General features: G+C 47.1%; 1 protein-coding gene across 3 annotated transcripts in view; it reads right to left on the bottom strand.

Annotated features, from left to right (window-relative positions):
- ICA1 (islet cell autoantigen 1) overlaps positions 1–26,183 on the bottom strand; it is a 93,429-nt gene that overhangs the window by 5,999 nt on the left and 61,247 nt on the right. The window contains exons 12-15 of one of the 3 annotated variants that reach the window (XM_077268114.1): positions 26,070–26,129; positions 23,603–23,875; positions 23,207–23,299; positions 14,085–15,455 (exon numbers count right to left, since the gene is read on the bottom strand). In XM_077268114.1, the coding sequence (XP_077124229.1) occupies positions 15,334–15,455; positions 23,207–23,299; positions 23,603–23,875; positions 26,070–26,129 (548 nt within the window). In that variant the 3' untranslated portion in view covers positions 14,085–15,333. Of the gene's footprint in view, positions 1–14,084; positions 15,456–23,206; positions 23,300–23,602; positions 23,876–26,069; positions 26,130–26,183 lie in introns of those variants that run through there. The other 2 variants (XM_077268115.1, XM_077268116.1) reach the window with 2 other exon arrangements.

Raw genomic sequence — 26,183 nt, 5'->3', positions numbered from 1 at the left:
CTGCGTGATCTAGAGTAGAACCGAAGTCCTCGTCAATCTACAGAGATTGGTTGATGATATAAATAGCCGAATCCATCCTTTTCTCAAGTTCTGGTGAATCCAGAACCAAGGCAATATCTGATCCATATTCAGAGGCTTGTTCTCCGCAAATCATTGGTGAGGGATCAGGAAATTAATCTTCCGTTTTCTAGGCGCGTGTATGTTTCTAGACGCCTGTACGTTTCTAGAAAACTTACGGCCCCTGGTAGCTGACGGCTCGCATGAAGGAGAGGGACCATCTATAATCGGTCCTGCGAGCACTCCGGGCCACAAATGGTTCACGGAGGGATTCAATCTCTTGTCAGAGAATCCATGAGTTGCGGCAGTGACGAAGCCCACTCAGGGAACTAGGTACTCTGGGATAAGCTGGGGTCGGCGGCGGAGGGCTCCTGAGCTCATTTAGGGTGACCGGCTTTGGACTGGTCATGTGCCTTTAAGACCAGGGAATACTGGTCATGTGCCCCTAAGAAAAGGCAATACATGTCATGATGTGCCTTTAAGACCAGGGAATACGGGTCATGTGTACCTTTATGCAGTACTTCCTTACTCGGTTGCAGAGTCGTTGTGCCCCTTTAATGCAAAACCATAGCCCGTGTGTGTGTGTGTGTGTTGCCAGGGTGGACCAAGATGGCCACCGGGAGTTGCAGAGGTGGTAAAGTCTTGCAGAGAGCGAGAGGTGCCAATTTGGGGGGCGGAGCCACATACGCTATGTGGGCGGAGCCTAGTGACTTCCATGAATAGGCCCAAGCTGGGACCTAAATTTCTGCAGCCGGCTGGAACGTTACCTCAGGGAGGTGGGCCACAGGGAAGCTGAGGCTGCCTGTCAGCATGTGAATATCCCGTTGCAGAGGCCCACCGCTGACTGGATCCACTCACCATCGGTGCGCGTCCCGGCATGGAGCCGCCGCGGATGACTGGGTTTCAGCGCCGAGGAAGCGCGCACTCTACTGTTCTGCTGCAGGTCAGGTATTGCAGCGTGGACGGTGCAGGGATAAACCTCAATCCACCGTCCCTTTGTTAGGGAGGTGGAGAGGAACCGTCCGCCTCCTTGTGCCATCCGCTTTCACAGTGGTGGGACAGTGGGGGCTGCTTGGACGCCATAGAGAGGGGCCTCTGTACATCCACGGAGTTCAAGCCCCCGATAAAGCAGTTATCCGAAATAAAGGTCACATAACTAAATATTAGTTCAGTGATTAACAGAAAAGTGAAGTCTAGAATAAACTCGGCTTATACTATTAATATTGGAGTATATAAACACACTGCTAGTTTTTTGAGCAGCTATTTTATTCCCTTTTCTTCCATTTTGATATTTTGCTCGTCTTTTTATTTGGAATTGAATATGCCGCTCCCCGCGTCTTTGTGTATATGGAAATGGGATCGAGGATTGAGCTTTCTCTCAATTGTTTTAAACACACTTTTGCAGAAATATGTGACTTTTTTGCAAAAATTGTTAAATTTTCTCACAATGCTGCCTTGACTGCTCAGATAATGTAGACGACAGGGCTAGGAAAAAAAATATGGATTTTTGTGTACTCACCGTAAAATCCTTTTCTCCGAGCCACTCATTGGGGGACACAGGACCATGGGTGTTATGCTGCTGTCACTAGGAGGCTGACACTAAGTTGAGACAAAAAAGGTTAGCTCCTCCCCTGCAGTATACACCCTCATGCTGGCTTCCAGAGACCCAGTTCAGTGCAAAAGCAGTAGGAGATTAATGACAATATAATACATAACATTAGAGTATAACATGTCAGAAAAGGTCAAGAACTAAAAAGGTAACGAGCCGTAAGGCTAACAGGGTGGGTGCTGTGTCCCCCAATGAGTGGCCCGGAGAAAAGGATTTTACGGTGAGTACACAAAAATCCCTATTTCTCCTTCGCCACATTGGGGGACACAGGACCACGGGACATCCCAAAGCAGTCCCTGGGTGGGTAACAATACAACCAAATAACTCTGTGTACCATCTGACTTATAAATGCACAACGGCCGTCTGCCAAGGGCCGCATCCGCGGAAGAATGAGTGTGGACGTTGTAGTGCTTTGCGAAGGTATGCAGGCTAGACCATGTTGCGGCCTTGCAAACCTGCTCCGCCGACGCCTGGTACCGAATGCCCAGGAGGCACCAACTGACCGAGTAGAGTGAGCCCTAACCCCCGCCGGGATGGGCCTGCCCCTGACCCGATAAGCTTCTTGGATGGCCGATCGGATCCATCTGGCTATCGTAGCCTTGGATGCTGCTGAACCCTTCCTGTGACCCTCATGGAGGATAAAGAGGGAATCCGATTTACGGAAAGAGGCAGTCCTAGAGACGTACCTACTGAGAGCCCGTACCACGTCCAAAGTGTGAAGGGCCTTCTCGACTCTATGTTTTGGCTGTGGGCAGAAGGAGAGAAGAATAATATCTTCGTTGAGGTGAAAAGAGGACACCACCTTAGGGAGAAAAGCGGGAGATGGGCGTAAGACTACTTTGTCCTGGTGGAAGGAAAGGAAGGGTGCCCGGCAGGAAAGAGCAGCCAACTCCGAGATGCGCCTGATAGACGTTATTGCCACAAGGAAGGCCACCTTCCAAGAGAGAATAGATAGTGGGACGTCTTGTAGAGGTTCAATCGGAGGTTCCTGAAGGACACTCAGGACCAAGTTGAGATCCCAGGTCTCTAGTGGCATTCTGTAGGGGGGGGACCACGTGGGAGACCCCTTGAATGAAGGTCCTGACTTGCGAGTAAGTAGCGATCTTACGCTGGAACAATCAGATAGCGCTGAAATCTGGCCCTTGAGGGAACTGAGGGCTAGGCCGGAATCCAAGCCAGACTGGAGAAATTCCAGAATGAAGGGAATGGAGAAAACGAGAGGGGGACGACCGCGGAGTCTGCACCAAGAGAAGAAGGCTTTCCAGGTGCGGTGGTAGATGTGAGCGGAAGACATCTTGCGAGCTCTGATCATGGTGGAAATGACCTGCTGGGAGAAACCGGCTTGAGTTAGGATCCAGGTTTCAACAGCCACGCCGTTAAACGTAGGGCCCCTGAGCTCTGATGGTAAATCGGTCCTTGACGCAGTAGATCTGGGCGGTCTGGTAACTGCCAGGGAACGTCGGAGACGAGATGCACTAGTTCCGCGTACCATGCGCGACGCGGCCAATCCGGGGTGATAAGGATCACCGGAATCCCCTCTATCTTGATTTTTCGGATCACCTTCGGTAACAGAGGAAGTGGAGGGAATACGTACGGGAATCGGAACTGGTGCCATGGGAATATCAGAGCATCCACCCCAACGGCCCGGGGATCCCAAGAACGCGCTATGAAGTTAGGGACTTTGGCGTTGAGCCTGGATGCCATCAGATCCACATCCGGAGTCCCCCAGCAAAGGCAGATTTGATGAAAAACCTCTGGATGGAGCTCCCACTCTCCCGAGGCGAGACCCTGACGGCTGAGAAAGTCTGCCTCCCAGTTCTCGACACCCGGAATGTATACCGCGGAAATGGTGGAGTGGTTGTCCTCGGCCCAATGGAGGATGTGTGTGACCTCCTGCATCGTTGCCCTGCTGCGAGTGCCCCCTTGGTGGTTTATGTATGCCACAGCTGTGACGTTGTCCGACTGTATTCGGACTGGGTGACCCGCTAGCAGAGGGTGAAAACGTCTCAGGGCAAACCTGATAGCGCGGATCTCCAGAATGTTTATGGGAAGTTTCGACTCCCGCATCGACCAACGCCCCTGGGCAGTGTGGTGGAGAAACACCGCATCCCAGCCGAGGAGACTGGCGTCGGTGGTCACCACCAGCCAATGGATCGGAAGAAAAGACCTTCCCCGGTGGAGAGTTGAGTCCAAAGTCCACCACGCGAGCGCCTGCCTGGTCCGCGGGGACAGAGGGCATGGGCGGTTGAGGGTAAAGGGACTCCTGTCCCAGTTGTCCAGAAGAGCCTGTTGTAAAGGACGGAGATGCAGTTGGGCGAAGGGAATCGCCTCCATTGAGGCCACCATCATCCCCAGGATCTTCATGGCAAACTGAATGGACTGCGGGCGAGACAGCGTCCTGGCCCCCTGTTGAAGCGCTTGGGCCTTGGTCCGAGGAAGAAAGATCAGTCCCTTGGACGTGTCTAGGATCATGCCTAGGAAAGAGATCCTTCGAGCTGGAACAGGGGAGGATTTTTCCAGGTTGATTAACCAGCCAAGGCGCGAAAGGGAATCCAACGTAATGCGGACACTTGCAGGCATGGAAAGATGGACCTTTGACCAGAAGATCGTCTAAGTATGGCAACACGACCACTCCTCGGGAGTGCAGGATGGCCATGACCGCCGCCATGACCTTCGTGAATACCCTGGGTGCTGTGGCAAGACCGAAGGGCAAGGCCGTGAACTGAAAATGGTCCTCGGATGGCAAAGCGGAGGAATCTTTGGTGTGGCGGAAAGATTGGGATGTGAAGATAAGCATCTCTGATGTCTATTGATGCTAGGAACTGATCTCGCTCCAATGAGGAAATGACCGACCGAAGAGACTCCATCCGGAAGTGTCGTACCTTTACGTGCTTGTTTAGGAGTTTCAAGTCCAAGATGGGGCGCACAGACCCGTCCTTCTTCGGTACGACGAAGAGGTTTGAATAGAAACCTTTGAATCTCTCGTGTTACGGAACCAGGACGATGACTCTGCTTTGGCGGAGTGAATCGATGGCGCAATGGAGAGCGCGTGACTGAGCTCTTGAACTTGGGAGACGAGAGGGAAAGAAGCGAGCTGGAGGAGAGGCGGAAAATTCTATTTTGTAACCAGACGACACCAGGTCTCTGACCCATTCGTCGGGGATGACGGAAAGCCAGGCGTGACGAAAAAGAAGCAGGCGTCCGCCTACCTTGGTGGTGTCGACTGGAATACTCCCCGAGTCATTGTGAAGGGAGGAACTTGCTTTTTCCCCCTGTAGCATCGGAAATAAGTTGGTCCAATTTTTCTCCAAATAGGCGTCCGCCCTGAAAGGGGAGAGAAATCAGAGACTTTTTTGAGGAGGAATCCGCCCGCCACTCTCTAAGCCAGATAGCTCTTCTGATGGTGACGGCGTTTGAAGTCGCTGTAGCCGCACAGTCTGCTGCGTCTAAAGATGCATACATCACATAATCTGCTGCCATAGCAATTTGTTTGGCGAGGTCCGCCGCTTCAGCCGGAAGAGCGTGGTCCTGAAAGGAATGTGCTAGAGTATCTGCCCAGGAAACCATAGCTTTGGCGACCCAGGCCGCAGCGAAGGAAGGGGATAGGGAGGAACCTGGGGCTTCATACACTGATCGCGCCAGGGAATCCAACTGGCGCTCTGTGGGACTTTTGATTGATGCACCGTCAGGTACTGATAACAGCGTTTTGGTAGCCAAACGCGACACCGGAGGATCCACCAGCGGTGGCTCTGTCCAATCCTTTACCAGCTCTGAGGAAAAAGGATATTTAGTGTTGTGAATTCCGTTCTCGGACTCCCTCCTGTGGTCATGAATGGTACTTCGGTGAGTTCTGTCCTTGGACTCCCTCTAGTGGCTTTGAGTGGAACTGCTGGTCCTTGAGGTTGGCTTTCTCAGCTGCCCTCGTTTATTGCTAGGCTGGCTTCTCTATTTAACTCCACTCAGATCGTTACTTCATGCCAGCTGTCAATGTCTCAGTATTGGTTCAGATCTCTCTTGGACTCTCGGATGACCTGTCTACTCCAACAGAAGCTAAGTTCCTGCTAGTTTATTTGCTGTTATTGTTTCCTGAATATATTTCTTGTACTGCTAATTCTAGTCCAGCTTGCTATCATGATATTTCCTTACTAGCTGGAAGCTCTGGGGGTGCAGAGTTGCACCTCCACACCGTGAGTCGGTGTGGAGGTCTTTTTGCATACTCTGCGTGGTTTTGTAGTTTTTTGTGCTGACCGCATAGTTCCCTTTTCTATCCTCTGACTATTTAGTGAAGACTGGCCTCCTTTGCTAAAACCTGTTTCATTCCTGTGTTTGTGACTTTCCTCTAAACTCACAGTCAATATATGTGGGGGCTGCCTTTTCCTTTGGGGAATTTCTCTGAGGCAAGGTAAGGCTTCTATTTCTATCTTTAGGGGTAGTTAGCTCTTAGGCTGTGAAGAGGCGTCTAGGCAGAGTTAGTTACGCTCAACGGCTATTTCTAGTGTGTGTGATAGGAGTAGGGTTTGCGGTCAGCAGAGTTCCCACTTCCCAGAGCTTGTCCCGATTTCTAGTTTAACCATCAGGTCATTCCGGGTGCACCTAAGCACCAGGTCCATAACAGTACAGCTGGCCCACAAAGTGTTAATGCATCTCAAAAAAGGGATAAGAAGTTCTGAACCCATTTTTTTTTCTTTGCAGTGTGTTTTGTCTCTCTTTTCCCCTTAACCTCTGGGTGGTTCAGGACTCAGGTGTAGATATGAATATTCAAGGTCTGTCCTCTTGTGTGGATCAACTCGCTGTAAGGGTACAAAGCATTCAAGATTATGTAGTTAAGAATCCGATGTTAGAGCCTAGAATTCCAATTCCTGATTTGTTTTCTGGGGATAGATCTAAGTTTCTGAATTTCAAAAATAATTGTAGACTCTTTCTTGCTTTGAAACCCCGTTCCTCTGGTGACCCCATTCAGCAAGTAAAAATTATTATTTCTTTGTTACGTGGCGACCATCAAGACTGGGCATTCTCCCTTGCGCCAGGAGATCCTGCATTGCTTAATGTAGATGCGTTTTTTCTGGCGCTTGGATTGCTCTATGACGAACCGAATTCAGTGGATCAGGCAGAGAAAATCTTGCTGGCTTTGTGTCAGGGTCAGGATGAAGCGGAGGTATATTGCCAGAAGTTTAGAAAATGGTCTGTGCTGACTCATTGGAATGAGTGTGCCCTGGCAGCAATTTTTAGGAAGGGTCATTCTGAAGCCCTTAAGGATGTTATGGTGGGGTTCCCCACGCCTGCTGGTTTGAATGAATCAATGTCCTTGGCCATTCAAATTGATCGGCGTTTGCGTGAGCGCAAAGTTGTGCACCATTTGGCGGTGTCCTCTGAGCAGAGGCCTAAGCTTATGCAATGTGATAGGACTTTGACCAGAACTGAACGACAAGAACACAGACGTCAGAATGGGCTGTGTTTTTACTGTGGTGATTCCATTCATGCTATCTCTGATTGTCCTAAGCGCACTAAGCGGTTTGCTAGGTCTGTCACCATTGGTAATGTACAGCCTAAGTTTCTTTTGTCTGTTACTCTGATTTGCTCTTTGTCGTCCTACTCTCATGGCATTTGTGGATTCGGGTGCTGCCCTGAATTTGATGGACTTGGAGTTTGCCAGGCGCTGCAGTTTTTCCTTGGAGCCTTTGCAGTATCCTATTCCATTAAGGGGAATTGATGCTACGCCTTTGGCCAAGAATAAACCTCAGTACTGGACTCAGCTGACCATGTGCATGGCTCCTGCACATCAGGAAGATATTCGCTTTTTGGTGTTGCATAATTTGCATGATGTGGTCGTGTTGGGTTTGCCATGGCTACAGGTTCATAATCCAGTATTGGATTGGAAATCAATGTCTGTGTCTAGTTGGGGTTGTCAAGGGGTACATGGAGATGTTCCGTTGATGTCAATTTCTTCTTCTACTCCTTCTGAAGTCCCTGAGTTCTTGTTGGATTACCGGGATGTATTTGATGAACCCAAATCCAGTACTCTACCTCCTCATAGGGATTGTGATTGTGCTATTAATTTGATTCCTGGTAGTAAGTTTCCTAAGGGCCGACTTTTCAATTTATCTGTACCAGAACACGCCGCTATGCGGAGTTATATAAAGGAGTCCTTGGAGAAAGGACATATTCGCCCGTCTTTGTCACCGTTGGGAGCAGGGTTCTTTTTTGTGGCCAAGAAGGATGGTTCTCTGAGACCCTGTATAGATTACCGCCTTCTCAATAAAATCACGGTCAAATTTCAGTACCCTTTGCCTCTGCTGTCAGATTTGTTTGCTCGGATTAAGGGGGCTAGTTGGTTCACCAAGATAGATCTTCGAGGGGCGTATAATCTAGTGCGTATTAAACAGGGCGATGAATGGAAAACAGCATTTAATACGCCCGAGGGCCATTTTGAGTACCTGGTAATGCCTTTTGGGCTTTCTAATGCTCCATCTGTGTTTCAGTCCTTTATGCATGACATCTTCCGAAAGTATCTGGATAGATTCATGATTGTATATTTGGATGATATTTTGGTCTTTTCAGATGATTGGGAGTCTCATGTTAAGCAGGTCAGAATGGTATTCCAGGTCCTTCGTGCTAATTCCTTGTTTGTGAAGGGGTCTAAATGTCTCTTCGGAGTTCAGGTTTCCTTTTTGGGCTTCATTTTTTCCCCTTCTACTATCGAGATGGATCCTGTTAAAGTTCAGGCCATTTATGATTGGACTCAACCTACATCTGTGAAGAGCCTTCAGAAATTCCTGGGCTTTGCTAATTTTTACCGTCGCTTCATCGCTAATTTTTCTAGTGTGGTTAAACCTTTGACTGATTTGACCAAGAAAGGTGCTGATGTGAATTGGTCCTCTGCGGCCGTTGAGGCTTTTCAGGAGTTGAAACGTCGCTTTTCTTCGGCCCCTGTGTTGCGTCAGCCAGATGTTTCGCTCCCTTTTCAGGTCGAGGTTGATGCTTCTGAGATTGGAGCAGGGGCTGTTTTGTCTCAAAGAAGTTCGGATGGCTCTGTGATGAAGCCATGTGCTTTCTTTTCTAGAAAGTTTTCGCCTGCTGAGCGTAATTATGATTTTGGCAATCGGGAGTTGCTGGCTATGAAGTGGGCATTCGAGGAGTGGCGACATTGGCTTGAGGGAGCCAAGCACCGCGTGGTGGTCTTGACGGATCACAAGAATCTGACTTATCTCGAGTCTGCCAAGCGGTTGAATCCTAGACAGGCTCGTTGGTCGCTGTTTTTCTCCCGTTTCGATTTTGTGGTCTCCTACCTTCCGGGTACTAAGAATGTGAAGGCTGATGCCCTTTCGAGGAGTTTTGTGCCTGATTCTCCGGGAGTCCCTGAGCCGGCTGGTGTTCTCAAAGAGGGGGTAATTTTGTCTGCCATCTCCCCTGATTTGCGGCGGGTGCTGCAGGAGTTTCAGGCTGATAGACCTGACCGTTGTCCAGCGGAGAAACTGTTTGTCCCGGATAGATGGACTAGTAGAGTTATCTCTGAGGTTCATTGTTCGGTGTTGACTGGTCATCCTGGGATTTTTGGTACCAGAGATTTGGTGGCTAGGTCCTTTTGGTGGCCTTCCTTGTCACGGGATGTGCGTTCTTTTGTGCAGTCTTGTGGGACTTGTGCTCGGGCCAAGCCCCGCTGTTCTCGTGCCAGTGGGTTACTTTTGCCCTTGCCGGTCCCAAAAAGGCCCTGGACGCACATTTCCATGGATTTTATTTCTGATCTCCCTGTCTCTCAAAGGATGTCTGTCATCTGGGTGGTCTGTGATCGCTTTTCTAAGATGGTCCATTTGGTACCCCTGCCTAAATTACCTTCCTCCGCTGATTTGGTCCCATTATTTTTTCAGCATGTGGTTCGTTTGTATGGCATTCCGGAGAACATTGTGTCGGACAGAGGTTCCCAGTTTGTCTCTAGGTTTTGGCGGTCCTTTTGTGCGAGGATGGGCATTGATTTGTCTTTTTCTTCGGCTTTCCATCCTCAGACAAATGGCCAAACCGAAGGAACCAATCAGACTTTGGAGACCTATCCGAGATGCTTTGTTTCTGCTGATCAGGATGATTGGGTGACCTTCTTGCCTTTGGCTGAGTTCGCCCTTAATAATCGGGCTAGTTCGGCTAATTTGGTTTCGCCTTTTTTTTGCAATTCTGGTTTTCATCCTTGTTTTTCTTCGGGGCAGGTTGAGCCTTCTGACTGTCCTGGTGTGGATTCTGTGGTGGACAGGTTGCAGCAAATTTGGACTCACGTAGTCGACAATTTGACGTTGTCCCAGGAGAAGGCTCAATGTTTCGCTAAACCGCCGTCACTGTGTTGGTCCCCGACTTCGCGTTGGGGATTTGGTTTGGTTGTCTTCTCGTTATGTTCCTATGAAGGTTTCTTCTCCTAAGTTTAAGCCTCGTTTCATTGGTCCTTACAAGATTTCTGAAATTCTCAATCCTGTGTCATTTCGTTTGGTCCTTCCATCTTCTTTTGCCATCCATAATGTGTTCCATAGGTCGTTGTTGCGGAGATATGTGGCGCCTATGGTTCCCTCCGTTGATCCTCCTGCTCCAGTGTTGGTCGAGGGGGAGTTGGAGTATGTGGTAGAGAAGATTTTGGATTCTCGTATTTCAAGACGGAAGCTTCAGTACTTGGTTAAATGGAAGGGCTATGGTCAGGAGGATAATTCCTGGGTTGTTGCCTCCGATGTCCATGCTGCCGATTTAGTTCGTGCCTTTCACTTGGCTCGTCCTGATCGGCCTGGGGGCCCTGGTGAGGGTTCGGTGACCCCTCAAGGGGGGGTACTGTTGTGAATTCCGTTCTCGGACTCCCTCCTGTGGTCATGAATGGTACTTCGGTGAGTTCTGCTCTTGGACTCCCTCTAGTGGCTTTGAGTGGAACTGCTGGTCTTTGAGGTTGGCTTTCTCAGCTGCCCTCGTTTATTGCTAGGCTGGCTTCTCTATTTAACTCCACTCAGATCGTTACTTCATGCCAGCTGTCAATGTCTCAGTATTGGTTCAGATCTCTCTTGGACTCTCGGATGACCTGTCTACTCCAGCAGAAGCTAAGTTCCTGCTAGTTTATTTGCTGTTATTGTTTCCTGAATATATTTCTTGTACTGCTAATTCTAGTCCAGCTTGCTATCATGATATTTCCTTGCTAGCTGGAAGCTCTGGGGGTGCAGAGTTGCACCTCCACACCGTGAGTCGGTGTGGTCTTTTTGCATACTCTGCGTGGTTTTGTAGTTTTTTGTGCTGACCGCATAGTTCCCTTTTCTATCCTCTGTCTATTTAGTGACGACTGGCCTCCTTTGCTAAAACCTGTTTCATTCCTGTGTTTGTGACTTTCCTCTAAACTCACAGTCAATATATGTGGGGGCTGCCTTTTCCTTTGGGGAATTTCTCTGAGGCAAGGTAAGGCTTCTATTTCTATCTTTAGGGGTAGTTAGCTCTTAGGCTGTGAAGAGGCATCTAGGCAGAGTTAGGTACGCTCCACGGCTATTTCTAGTGTGTGTGATAGGAGTAGGGTTTGCGGTCAGCAGAGTTCCCACTTCCCCAGAGCTTGTCCCGATTTCTAGTTTAACCATCAGGTCATTCCGGGTGCACCTAACCACCAGGTCCATAACAATTTAGATTCCAGAGCCTTTTTGCCCGCTCCCTGTGCCTCTTAACTATCTCTAGAAAATCCGGATGGGAGGCGAACACCTTATGGGATCGCTTGTTTCTAGTGAAGGAAACTGCATGATCCGGAGCTGAATTAGGGTCCTCATTAACCTTTAGCGCATGATTGACAGCCTCAATGAGGGATTCAACAGTTGAACGGAACTCCGGAGAATCCGGGTCCATGGACGCCTCAGACTTGTACTCAGAGTCATGATCGCTTCTGGCCCCTGGAGAGGGTGAGCGAGAAGTGGAGCTATTGGAGGCTGAATGGCGCGGTGAATGATCAGGAGAGGTAGTGCGGATCCGTTTAGTGGATGTCCGAACCTCCTGCAGGTGAGAGCGGCCCCTGCTGGCCGACGATTCCCCTGAAATAGACGGGTCTCTTAATCCAGGTAAACGAACGCCCCGCTCCCCAGAGGGGTCATGAAGGGATTCAATAGCCTTAGCTAGCGAGGCCACGGACTGGGACAGGGACGTGGCCCACTCAGGGGGGCCAGGAGCACTGGGGTCGGTAGCGGCGGAGGGCTCCTGGGCACATTGGGCATCACAGGATGGGCAGAACGGGAGCTTTGAGGCTTGGGAAGAGGAGCCTGGCAGGTGGTACAAGCAGAGAAAAAGGTGGTATGAACCTTATTGACCTTTTTACCCCTTGACTGGGACATGTTGTACCCCAATGTAATGCACAGAGCTGCTATGAGGAGACAGGGAAGCTGAGGGATATCGCTGCAGGGAAGCAGATAAAGCAGTTTCCTTACCCTGTCCTGTGCCCCGCAATAGAGTAGAAAGGGAAGATCCTCCGTGGGAGTGGGACGGCCGGCCGGCGCTGCGTGCTGCAGGAAGATGGCTGCCAAGATCCTAAAGTGAAGTCTCGCAGGGAGCGAGAAGCGCCAGAAGCGTGGGCGGGGCCGTAGAAGTGATGCGTGGAGTGGGCGGAGCCTACCGGAGTGCGGCCTAGTAAGGGGCCGAAGCCGGGGACTAAATTTCTGGCCTCGGCCGGCGCGCACCCGCGGACTGCGGGGAAGAGAATCGCAGCGCTCTGTAAGGATTCTGCCGCTAAGGAGCCCCCAGAAAAGGTGACCGCCATATAAAAAACCGACCCCTATGGCCCTACAGTGGCGGGGTCGCACGCCGTCTGCACTTACCCCATAAGTGCCAGGGATACATGGGACGGTGCAGGGTTAGGGGAGCCTCCATCCACCATCCCCATGAAAGGGGGGTGGAGAGGAACCGTCTGCCTCCTTCCATCATCCGCTCTCTCAGTGGTGATGCAGTGGGGGCTGCACAGGGAATAGTGCCACTGTACAGCCGAGGGTGAAACCTGGTGGGCAGGGCAGATGTCCGGCAATAAAATTCCTGGCTGCAGAAGAGGATACTGGAGGAAAAAACACCAGTGCTCGTCTGTTAGTCGGGGGGAGATCGGTGCCCGTGAAAGGGTCCCGTCGCCCAAAAAGGTCAGCTCAGGCAGTGGCTTCACACGTCGCCGGAGAGGATACGGAGAGGTGAAACTCCCGTGCTCGCCTGTTGTTGGTTTGGGGGAGATCAGAACATGAAAGAATCCGTCGCCCCCTTCGTCGGGAATAGCAAGGTTTAAATCCAGTGTGCCTCCTACGGACACTAAGCTTGAACTGGGCCTCTGGAAGCCAGCACGAGGGTGTATACTGCAGGGGAGGAGCTAACTCTTTTTGTCTCAACTTAGTGTCAGCCTCCTAGTGACAGCAGCATAACACCCATGGTCCTGTGTCCCCCAATGTGGCGAAGGAGAAATATGTATATTGACATTTGTTTCGTGTATAAAGAAAAATGTATTCTTTTACGTTACCGTGCTAAAAAATAAAATGCAAAAATGAAAACATGAGATCTCGATGAAGGAAAGAAGTTGAAAATATTTACTCTGATAAAGTATATAATTCATTGAAGACAATGGAAACCAAAATAAACGAACTCATGGAGGGCAGGAATCGAAATCACTGAAAATCGGAGAAAAATACAAAACTCACAGAATTCAATTTGTGGGAATTATCACAGCAGCTCGCAATGTGACGCTGTACTGAGTGCGGCCCCCACGTGTTCGTACCTTTAGGTAAAGAAGGAAAAATCCCCAAACTGGTCACTGAAATCACTTGAAACTGACAAATGATAATTTTATGTGTAAATACGAGTTACGTGAAACATTTTAACGACTCATGCAAATTTTTGCTCCAAAAAGGAAAAAAAAAACAAAACAAAGAAAAGGCGTTTTTGATTTTGTGCTAAAGTGAGGAACTTGCCTGCACCATTTTAAACAATTTGCCAAAAATAATGGCAATAAATACAGAGCGTAAAAAGTAAAGTGATGAATCGGGGCCCATAGTCCCCAATTAGTTCCTCTATATAGTGAGATAGATAATAAATATACTATGGAGGTATTACGGTCATGCTTCTGCAGGGGCTTCGCTCCTACCCTGACAAGCAGGCAGATAGCCAATTCCATTGGCTGCCGCAGTGAGTAGGTGCGAGGCACACATGAGTGACTGAGCATGTGTGACCACCAGTAGGTGGACGTGCACATTACTATACCCAACGAACACCAGGTGGCGCCAGACTACATCACTAAAAATCAGACTTTTTCTCTGGATGCTTTTTTATTACAGACTGTAGATGGAAGATGTTCTTGTTTTTCCCCCATATTTATATTATAAATCCAATATTTATGAATAAGACGACAGGATACGAAGAAGTGCAAACAGCATCGATGTAAAATAACGACACCCCACACCTCATCTGGCAGAAAAAAAAAACAAAACGGAGAATTTATTTGCCGACGTTGCAAACATGCAGAGTGTCGACGATTAATACTTCATCCTGCAAAGAGACAGATGGCGAGAAAATGGAACAACGTAAACAAAAAAAATATAGCGAATGTCTAGGCATAAGTGACCTGCGGAATCTAGAAGGAATGAGATCCGGAATTTACCTTGTATAAAGCCCCCTGGGGAACGCAGGTCGGCCTTGTACCCAGCCATCCCAGTGTGTATCTATATAGGAGCGGGTTATAAAGAGCAACTTCACCTTCTTAATCCAACTTCCAGAGTCGTACTCTGACAACATGAGCGAGAACAAATGTGGGCCGCACTGGTTGTCACCCAACTTTCTTAGGTATTAGAATGGCCATCTTACCTAGGCACATGCGGATACATCGTCACTGCTATTATACTGGTGACCCAGGCCGATCTGCGAAAGATGGGTGACAACTGTACTGGCTGCTGCACTGGTGACGCTACTGCTTGGGCGTTGCTACATCCTGCCTAGGAAGCTTTGCCAGTCAGCACTGTAGAAAAGCTGGGTAACGCTCATATGGGATCTGGAATACTGACCCTATAGGTAGTCACCTAACTTTCCCAGAAAAAGACAACAACTCGAGGATGGATCCTTAAAGGGGTTATCCAGAATAAAAAAAAAAAAAAGCATCAAAACATGGCCGCTTTCTTTAAAAAAAATAAAAAAAAATAAAATAAAATGTGCACCTCACCCGCTTACAGTTTGTGTAAGGTACTGCAATACCAAACACAACCTCAAGACAGGTGTGGGGTTGTTTTTTTAGACAAACGCAACCATCATTTTTCAAAATCTGTATAAGCCCTTTAAAAATAACCCCGCCCCCCAAAAAAAATCTAAAAGCAGTGCATGCTGGGTAGACGAGCCTTCCTGTCATCCTCCAATGAATTCTACTCCCATCTGAATAAATTATTGTAAACTGAGCCCGGATAATAATGGATAGACAGAAGAGCAATGGCACCTGGGCTTATACTGGGCAGTAGAAAAATAGTTTCCGAGTATTTTCCCTTTGTAAAAGTCCGTCAGCGAGTCCGGCAAATGTTTTGGCAAACGCGGTAATTTTCAGAGACGTCGTCTAGCTCCTCTATTACATCGAGAGAACAGAAAATAACATTTCTAGGAAATCAGTAGTGGCACGTGTGTGGCGCTCCCTCCAGGGCACCCATCGGCGTCGTGGGGGCAGCGAGGCGGACTGCTTAGGCGTTAAGGAGTTCGTGTTCCATATCGGTTTTCCCCACGGCGTCCGGGTTAGATAAAGGGTCAAGGTCGGCAAAGAGGTTGTACCAGGTAGACAGATCCTTTGTGCTTTTTGGGGCATCTAAGAAAATAAAAAAAAACAACACGGAAATGTAAGAATTTTCACCAGAACCCCCATTACTATTAATTAGTGCCGTCCCCCAGGGTTCGATTCATTCTGTGGGTGGCCGTATTGGAGGCACACGCTTCCTACCTGCTAATTGTGCATCAGTCTCCACAAGTGTGGGGGCCGTAACGTTATTGGCACCATTCACCTCCTGTCCGGTAGTGAGTAGTCATTTAATCAACAATTAACTGTCAAATGGGCGTTTTGACGAGTGTTTTACTAGCTGAGTCTCCGGCAGAATACAGCTGTTATTAACTCGCTCATCCTCTAATAATAATATTGAGATGACTCTGATCATCCTGTCCAAGTCTACACAGCATAAGTGAGCAGCAGAAAACAGTGTCAGCCTACTGTGTGTTCTCTTTAGCCGGTTGGAGAACTGCAATATTTTAATATTTTAGCCACATGAATTTGTGTTAAAGGGGTATTCTTAAGTTGTCTCTTGAGCAACTCTAAAGCTATGCAGTCTCCTTACTTTCCGACTTCTGGCAGGGCGGGTGTTGTGAATTCCGTTCTCGAACTCCCTCCTGTGGTCATGAATGGTACTTCGGCGAGTTCTGTCTGTGGACTCCCTCTGGTGGCTGTGAGTGGAGCTGCTGGTTCTGAGATTCCTTCCTCAGCTGCTCTCGTTTAGTGCTAGGCTGGCTTCTCTATTTAACTCCACTCAGATCGTTACTTCATGCCAGCTGGCAATGTCAGTACTGGTTCAGATCTCTCCTGGATCTTTCTGATGACCTGTCTACTCCAGCAGAAGCTAAGTCCTTGCTAGTTATTTTGTTGTTCATTGTTTTTCTTGTCCAGCTTGCTATCATGATATTGCCTTGCTAGCTGGAAGCTCTGGGATGCAGAGTGGCACCTCCGCACCGTGAGTCGGTGCGGGGGTCTTTTTGCACACTCTGCGTGTTTTTGTGCTGACCGCAAAGATACCTTTTCTATCCTCTGTCTGTTTAGTTAAGTCTGGCCTCCTTTGCTGAAACCTGTTTCATCCCTGTGTTTGTGACTTTCATCTTAACTCACAGTCAATATTTGTGGGGGGCTGCCTTTTCCTTTGGGGAATTTCTCTGAGGCAAGGTGAGGCTTTATTTCCTATCTTTAGGGGTAGTTAGCTCTTAGGCTGTGAAGAGGCGTCTAGGCAGAGTTAGGTACGCTCCACGGCTATTTCTAGTGTGTGTGATAGGATTAGGGTTTGCGGTCAGCAGAGCTCCCACTTCCCAGAGCTTGTCCTGTTCTACAGTTTAACCATCAGGTCATTCCGGGTGCTCCTAACCACCAGGTCCATAACAGTACAGCTGGCCTGCAAAGTGTTAATGCATCTCAATAGAGGGATAAGAGAAGTTCTGAGACCATTTTTTTTTCTCTGCAGTGTGTTTTGTCTTTCTTTTCCCCTTAACCTCTGGGTGGTTCAGGACTCAGGTGCAGATATGGATATTCAGGGTCTGTCCTCTTGTATGGATCAACTCACTGCAAGGGTACAAAGCATTCAGGATTATGTAGTTCAGAATCCGATGTTAGAGCCTAGAATTCCAATGCCTGATTTGTTTTCTGGGGATAGATCTAAGTACCTGAATTTCAAAAATAATTGTAGACTGTTTCTTGCTTTGAAACCCCGCTCCTCTGGTGACCCCATTCAGCAAGTAAAAATCGTTATTTCTTTGTTACGTGGCGACCCTCAAGACTGGGCATTTTCCCTGGCGCCAGGAGACCCTGCATTGCGTAATGTAGATGCATTTTTTCTGGCACTTGGATTGCTTTATGATGAACCGAATTCAGTGGATCAGGCAGAGAAAATCTTGCTGGCTTTGTGTCAGGGTCAGGATGAAGTGGAGGTATATTGTCAGAAGTTTAGAAAGTGGTCTGTGCTTACTCAGTGGAATGAGTGTGCCCTGGTGGCAATTTTCAGAAAGGGTCTTTCTGAAGCCCTTAAGGATGTTATGGTGGGGTTCCCCACGCCTGCTGGTCTGAATGAGTCTATGTCCTTGGCCATTCAGATCGATCGGCGCTTAGCTGTGCACCATTTGGCGGTATCTTCTGAGCAGAGGCCTGAGCCTATGCAATGTGATAGGACTTTGACCAGAGCTGAACGGCAAGAACACAGACGTCAGAATGGGCTGTGTTTTTACTGTGGTGACTCCACTCAAGCTATCTCTGATTGTCCTAAGCGCACTAAGCGGTTCGCTAGGTCTGTCACCATTGGTACTGTACAGCCTAAATTTCTTTTGTCCGTTACTCTGATCTGCTCTTTGTCGTCCTATTCTGTTATGGCATTTGTGGATTCAGGTGCTGCCCTGAATTTGATGGACTTGGAGTTTGCCAGGCGCTGTGGTTTTTTCTTGGAGCCCTTGCAGTATCCTATTCCATTGAGGGGAATTGATGCTACGCCTTTGGCCAAGAATAAGCCTCAGTACTGGACTCAGTTGACCATGTGCATGGCTCCTGCACATCAGGAGGATATTCGCTTTTTGGTGTTGCATAATTTGCATGATGTGGTCGTGTTGGGTTTGCCATGGCTACAGGTCCATAATCCATTATTGGATTGGAAATCAATGTCTGTGTCCAGTTGAGGTTGTCAAGGGGTACATGGCGATGTTCCGTTGTTGTCAATTTCTTCTTCCACTCCTTCTGAAGTCCCTGAGTTTTTGTCGGATTACCGGGATGTATTTGATGAGCCCAAATCCAGTGCCCTACCTCCTCATAGGGATTGCGATTGTGCAATTAATTTGATTCCTGGTAGTAAGTTTCCTAAGGGCCGACTGTTCAATTTATCTGTGCCAGAACACGCCGCTATGCGGAGTTATATAAAGGAGTCCTTGGAGAAAGGGCATATTCGCCCGTCGTCATCACCGTTGGGAGCAGGGTTCTTTTTTGTGGCCAAGAAGGATGGTTCTCTGAGACCTTGTATAGTTTACCGCCTTCTCGATAAAATCACGGTCAAATTTCAGTACCCTTTGCCTCTACTGTCTGATTTGTTTGCTCGGATTAAGGGGGCTAGTTGGTTCACCAAGATAGATCTTCGAGGGGCGTATAATCTTGTGCGTATTAAACAGGGCGATAAATGGAAAACAGCATTTAATACGCCCGAGGGCCATTTTGAGTACCTGGTGATGCCATTCGGGCTTTCTAATGCCCCATCTGTGTTTCAGTCCTTTATGCATGACATCTTCCGAAAGTACCTGGATAGATTCATGATTGTATATTTGGATGATATTTTGGTCTTTTCGGATGACTGGGAGTCTCATGTGAAGGTCAGAATGGTGTTCCATGTCCTTCGTGCTAATTCCTTGTTTGTGAAGGGGTCTAAATGTCTCTTCGGAGTTCAGAAGGTTTCATTTTTGGGCTTCATTTTTTCCCCTTCTACTATCGAGATGGATCCTGTTAAAGTTCAGGCCATTTATGATTGGACTCAGCCTACGTCTGAAGAGTCTTCAGAAATTCCTGGGCTTTGCTAATTTCTCTAGTGTGGTTAAACCGTTGACTGATTTGACCAAGAAAGGTGCGGATATGGTGAATTGGTCCTCTGCGGCCGTTGAGGCCTTTCAGGAGTTGAAACGTCGTTTCTCTTCAGCCCCTGTGTTGTGTCAGCCAGATGTTTTGCTCCCTTTTCAGGTCGAGGTGGATGCTCCTGAGATGCTTCAGGGGCTGTTTTGTCTCAAAGAAGTTCTGATGGCTCTGTGATGAAGCCATGTGCTTTCTTTTCTAGGAAGTTTTCGCCTGCTGAGCGTAATTATGATGTTGGCAATCGGGAGTTGTTGGCCATGAAGTAGGCATTTGAGGAGTGGCGACATTGGGTTGAGGGAGCCAAGCATCGCGTGGTGGTCTTGATGGATCACAAGAATCTGACTTATCGAGTCTGCCAAGCGGTTGAACCCTAGACAGGCTCGATGTTTGCTGTTTTTCTCCCGTTTCGATTTTGTGGTTTCATACCTTCCGGGTTCTAAGAATGTGAAGGCTGATGCCCTTTTAATGAGTTTTGTGCCTGATTCTCCGGGGGTTCCTGAGCCGGCTGGTATTCTCAAAGAGGGGGTAATTTTGTCTGCCATCTCCCCTGATTTACGGCGGGCGCTGCAGGAGTTTCAGGCTGATAGACCTGACCATTGTCCAACGGAGAAACTGTTTGTACCTGATAGATGGACTAGTAGAGTTATCTCTGAGGTTCATTGTTCGGTGTTGGCTGGTCATCCTGGAATCTTTGGTACCAGGGATTTGGTGGCTAGGTCCTTTTGGTGGCCGTCCTTGTCACGGGATGTACGTTCCTTTGTGCAGTCCTGTGGGACTTGTGATCAGGCTAAGCCCTGCTGTTATCGTGCCAGTGGGTTGCTTTTGCCCTTGCCAGTCCCAAAAAGGCCCTGGACGCATGTTTCCATGGATTTTATTTCAGATCTCCCTGTCTCTCAAAGGATGTCGGTCATCTGGGTGGTTTGTGATCGCTTCTCTAAAATGGTCCATTTGGTACCCTTGCCTAAATTGCCTTCCTCCTCTGATTTGGTTCCATTATTTTTCCAGCATGTGGTTCGTTTGCACGGCATTCCGGAGAACATCGTGTCGGACAGAGGTTCCCAGTTTGTTTCAAGGTTTTGGCGGTCCTTTTGTGCTAAGATGGGCATTGATTTGTCTTTTTCTTCGGCTTTCCATCCTCAGACAAATGGCCAAACCGAACGAACCAATCAGACTTTGGAAACACATCTGAGATGCTTTGTTTCTGCTGATCAGGATGATTGGGTGACCTTCTTGCCTTTGGCTGAGTTTGCCCTTAATAATCGAGCCAGTTCGGCTACTTTGGTTTCGCCTTTTTTCTGTAATTCTGGTTTCCATCCTCGTTTTTCTTCAGGGCAGGTTGAGCCTTCGGACTGTCCTGGTGTGGATTCTGTGGTGGACAGGTTGCAGCAAATTTGGAATCACGTGGTGGACAATTTGACATTGTCCCAGGAGAAGGCTCAACGTTTCGCTAACCGCCGTCGCCGTGTTGGTCCCCGACTTCGTGTTGGGGATTTGGTTTGGTTGTCGTCTCGTTATGTTCCTATGAAGGTTTCTTCTCCTAAGTTTAAGCCTCGTTTCATTGGTCCGTATAAGATTTCTGAAATTCTCAATCCTGTGTCATTTCGTTTGGCCCTTCCAGCGTCTTTTGCCATCCATAATGTGTTCCATAGATCGTTGTTGCGGAGATATGTGACGCCTATGGTTCCCTCCGTTGACCCTCCTGCTCCGGTGTTGGTCGAGGGGGAGTTGGAGTATGTGGTGGAGAAGATTTTAGATTCTCGTATTTCGAGACGGAAACTTCAGTACCTGGTCAAATGGAAGGGCTATGGTCAGGAAGATAATTCCTGGGTTGTTGCCTCTGATGTCCATGCGGCCGATTTAGTTCGTGCCTTTCATTTGGCTCGTCCTGATCGGCCTGGGGGCTCTGGTGAGGGTTCGGTGACCCCTCCTAAAGGGGGGGTACTGTTGTGAATTCCGTTCTCGAACTCCCTCCTGTGGTCATGAATGGTACTTCGGCGAGTTCTGTCTGTGGACTCCCTCTGGTGGCTGTGAGTGGAGCTGCTGGTTCTGAGATTCCTTCCTCAGCTGCTCTCGTTTAGTGCTAGGCTGGCTTCTCTATTTAACTCCACTCAGATCGTTACTTCATGCCAGCTGGCAATGTCTTAGTACTGGTTCAGATCTCTCCTGGATCTTTCTGATGACCTGTCTACTCCAGCAGAAGCTAAGTCCTTGCTAGTTATTTTGTTGTTCATTGTTTTTCTTGTCCAGCTTGCTATCATGATATTGCCTTGCTAGCTGGAAGCTCTGGGATGCAGAGTGGCACCTCCGCACCGTGAGTCGGTGCGGGGGTCTTTTTGCACACTCTGCGCGGTTTTTTGTAGTTTTTTGTGCTGACCGCAAAGATACCTTTTCTATCCTCTGTCTGTTTAGTTAAGTCTGGCCTCCTTTGCTGAAACCTGTTTCATCCCTGTGTTTGTGACTTTCATCTTAACTCACAGTCAATATTTGTGGGGGGCTGCCTTTTCCTTTGGGGAATTTCTCTGAGGCAAGGTGAGGCTTTATTTCCTATCTTTAGGGGTAGTTAGCTCTTAGGCTGTGAAGAGGCGTCTAGGCAGAGTTAGGTACGCTCCACGGCTATTTCTAGTGTGTGTGATAGGATTAGGGTTTGCGGTCAGCAGAGCTCCCACTTCCCAGAGCTTGTCCTGTTCTACAGTTTAACCATCAGGTCATTCCGGGTGCTCCTAACCACCAGGTCCATAACAGGCGGGCACTCCTCTTTGAATGGCAGCTCAGCACAAGTTCTGCTGGAACACATACAGCTATCATGTATTTACAAATAAGAGATAAAAGGGCATTTGAAGAAGCAGATGGCTCTGGAGAGTGAGCACTGTAAATTAGGAGAAGCACTCTGTAACCTGCTGATGCTGAGAGCTGCTGATTTTGCAAGATTTACAACAACAGCTCCTCAGGAGTTGAGAAGGAAGGAAGGTGAGCAGATGACTGAATATGGGTTGGAGAGAGATGGCTGGGATATTAGGAGTTCATCCTTTTCCTGGAATGTAACTTCTGGGTACAGGCAACTAGAGCCTTTGCAGGCTCTGGTGACTAAGCTCCATGGAAACCAGCTGTACACAATGTGAGATAAAAGCAGGAGAATGACAGCAGATCTACAGAATGAAAATCAGCAAGTTTGCAATTAACTTGCTTTTTTCTAACCAACCAAAGCATTTTAATAACAGGAGAATAGCCCTTTAAGTTTACAAACAAACATCTACATCATTTTCATCCTTCACTGATCTCGATGATATAGTTTTCTTGTTAAACATACATGGGATGAAGAGGAACAACGTTTTTCGAAACGCGCTGGTAACTTTTTGGCTCATCTTGGCTACCATACCTCCAGCAAAATTAAGTTATACGTCATCTCTAGGATCGCACGCCTGATTCCCAGTGATGCTACAGGCCTGAGTGCCCTGTTCACTAACAACCATGGCGGCACACAGGATTTTTGAGAAGTCCATACCAATCTCCCCTACAGGACTTGGGCTCTTTATGTTGGCATCTTGACCCAGGGAATTCCTGTTCTTCATTTTCCCTCCACCACAATCACTGGATTGGACTTTATTTATTACCAGGACTTAGAATCGTTGGCTCTATAAGTAAAGCAATTTCGGGCACTAGAGGCGAGACCACCTAGATGTACTTAGATAAATTAATTAATATATGTCTGGAGGCCTAGTTACACCTCATACATTTGGAGTATTATCGCGTTTCCCTAACTCTGATCGCCATCTTGGTATTTATGGGCAGCGTACTGTTACTTAACTTTTTTAGCACATTTTTCATAAATAAGCCCATTTATTTTTAAGCCATCTGGACTTCCAGGTTGTAGGATCCTGGCATGGAGAATGTGGTCCCACTACCCTCCACCCCTGTCGCTGTGAGTGAGGGGGCTCGTGAGACCTCGCTCTTTGCACTAACCCGGCACTGCCGCATACTTTTACAGAACTGTTACTAAAGGTTGGTGGACCACGTTCTGCCTGATGGAATCCCACAAGCCGGAGAGCTCGAACCGGTCTTTGGTATCAGTTGGCCATTAGGACACGCGACCTTAGTGTAGAATGGTCTGATCTTACCGCGGAAGCAGCATGCGGAGAAGCCCCCCACTTACACGATGACACACGGCACAGAAGTATGAAGGACCACAGAAGGGCTACAGACGATGATCCTACCTTTCACTGGGGTCCGGCTAACATTTTGATGGAGGTTGGCGGGTGGGGTTGGGAGACAGGATGAGGATGAGGCCCCGTTGTTAGCTGACCAGTCTGGAATACAGCGACATATTAATTATATTCTCGGGTGTGATAGATTAGCCATTGTTGTCGTACGGCATGTCCACATCTGTAAATTTGCTGCAGTTGTATCCAGTCTGGAAAATCCATTGCACAAATATTTAATTGCGCTGATACATTGTAGCAAACTGGACAGGGCAGAGAAAGAGATGTGAATTGGCTTTCCTGCATTTAGTTCACAGATATTTGTCTAGACTGGACACAAGTGAGCAGTATTAAGTCTGTGCGGGTTTTAGCTTTCGGCTACTGGACGTGAAAAAGAAGGCGACTACAAACCATGTAATGAAGCCTGGAAGCCGCCAAAGTCTTGTTCCAACAACTGTGACGGAAGAAAACCAGACGATGATTCGGCTTTCTGTTCCTCTTCAGGAGATGCGGGGCTTAAAGGCTGAGCATTGAAGAGGGGCTCCCCGAACACGGCCGTCCACTCTTTGCCGAGGTCTCCGGAGTCCAAAGAAGATGCACTTAAGATCTCATTTAGCAGCTGCATCTCGTCCTTCTCCAAAGTATCGGCCTCGAGGGGGTCTGCAAGTGGATCCTTGGATGTGGCTAAAAGCAGAAAACATAAAAGGAGTCAAAAGACGCTGCCTCCTGTATGTAAGGAAGTAAGGAAGGGGGCGCAAAAGGACTGTTCATTTCAATCACAGGCGCGCAGTGCACTCTGGGCATGGCCGAGCAGTTCAGTACACACTCCCAAATACATAATTACCCTGTATCGCTGATATTAACGGGCTCTTGTAAAGCCACAGCTGCAATCAAGGAAGATAGAAAAAAAAAAAGGAATAGGGAAGGTGCACTGATCTGTTCAGTCACACCAAGGGTGCACAGAGCGCCTGGGATGGTTTAAACTGCCACACTTTGTTTAGGAAGTCGTGTCAATCACAAAAACAGAATATGCATTCATAAGATCCAGGTTTATAACTGTATAGCTAGTTAAACAAAAAAATTTTGGCCAGTTATTTAATAATTTGACAAAATAATACTGCCCCTATGTACAAGAATATAACTACTATAATACTGCTCCTATGTACAAGAATATAACTACTATAATACTGCTCCCTATGTACAAGAATATAACTACTATAATACTGCTCCTATGTACAAGAATATAACTACTATAATACTGCCCCTATATTTAAGAATATAACTGCTATAATACTGCCCCTATATACAAGAATATAACTACTATAATACTGCCCCTATGTACAAGAATATAACTACTATAATACTGCTCCCTATGTAGAGGAATATAACTGCTATAATACTGCCCCTATGTACAAGAATATAACTACTATAATACTGCCCCATGTACAAGAATATAACTACTATAATACTGCTCCTATGTACAAGAATATAACTACTATATTACTGCCCCTATATTTAAGAATATAACTGCTATAATACTGCCCTCTATGTACAAGAATATAACTACTATAATACTGCCCCTATATACAAGAATATAACTACTATAATACTGCCCCTATGTACAAGAATATAACTACTATAATACTGCTCCCTATGTAGAGGAATATAACTACTATAATACTGCCCCATGTACAAGAATATAACTACTATAATACTGCTCCTATGTACAAGAATATAACTACTATAATACTGCTCCTATGTACAAGAATATAACTACTATAATACTGCTCCTATGTACAAGAATATAACTACTATAATACTGCTCCTATGTACAAGAATATAACTACTATAATACTGCCCCTATGTACAAGAATATAACTACTATAATACTGCTCCTATGTACAAGAACATAACTACTATAATACTGCTCCTATGTACAAGAATATAACTACTATAATACTGCCCCTATGTACAAGAATATAACTACTATAATACTGCTCCTATGTACAAGAACATAACTACTATAATACTGCTCCTATGTACAAGAATATAACTACTATAATACTGCCCCTATGGACAAGAACATAACTACTATAATACGGCCCCCTATGTACAAGAATATAACTACTATAATACTGCCCCTATGTACAAGAATATAACTACTATAATACTGCTCCTATGTACAAGAACATAACTACTATAATACTGCTCCTATGTACAAGAATATAACTACTATAATACTGCCCCTATGGACAAGAACATAACTACTATAATACGGCCCCCTATGTACAAGAATATAACTACTATAATACTGCCCCTTTGTGCAAGAATATAACTACTATAATACTGCTCCTATGTGCAAGAATATAACTACTATAATACTGCCCCTATGTACAAGAATATAACTACTATAATACTGCCCCTATGTACAAGAATATAACTACTATAATACTGCTCCTATGTACAAGAATATAACTACTATAATACTGCCCCTATGTACAAGAATATAACTACTATAATACTGCTCCTATGTACAAGAATATAACTACTATAATACTGCCCCTATGTACAAGAATATAACTACTATACAGGCTCGAAATACATATACTTTAATATTATACTGTCCTTCTTGTCTAATCAAGGTCATGGATTTTTACATATAGTGCCTAAATTACTTGTCAGTGTTATACAGCTCTTCCTACGTGACTATTTTGAAGTTCCATAAGGGTCTTTCAATGCGACCCCCCTTGATGATCCAGAGCCACTACAATCACAGTTCGGAGCGGTGCAGGACGCTCGGTCTTCGCTGTGTAATGCCTTTGTGCAGCTGCAGGGTAAGCGATTATGGACGGATGATTTGTGATCACGGGACACTCACCACTTTCCTCAAAGATGAACTTCTCCTCTGCTTTCAGATCTAACAAATCATCCAATGTACCTGGAAAATGAAAACCGCCAGATGAGGCTGTAAACAATGCAGCGACCCTACATG

Source organism: Ranitomeya variabilis, chromosome 6 (genome assembly GCF_051348905.1).
Source record: "Ranitomeya variabilis isolate aRanVar5 chromosome 6, aRanVar5.hap1, whole genome shotgun sequence".
NCBI classification, from domain to species: Eukaryota; Metazoa; Chordata; class Amphibia; order Anura; family Dendrobatidae; genus Ranitomeya; species Ranitomeya variabilis.
This window is presented reverse-complemented; position numbering and strand designations above follow the sequence as displayed.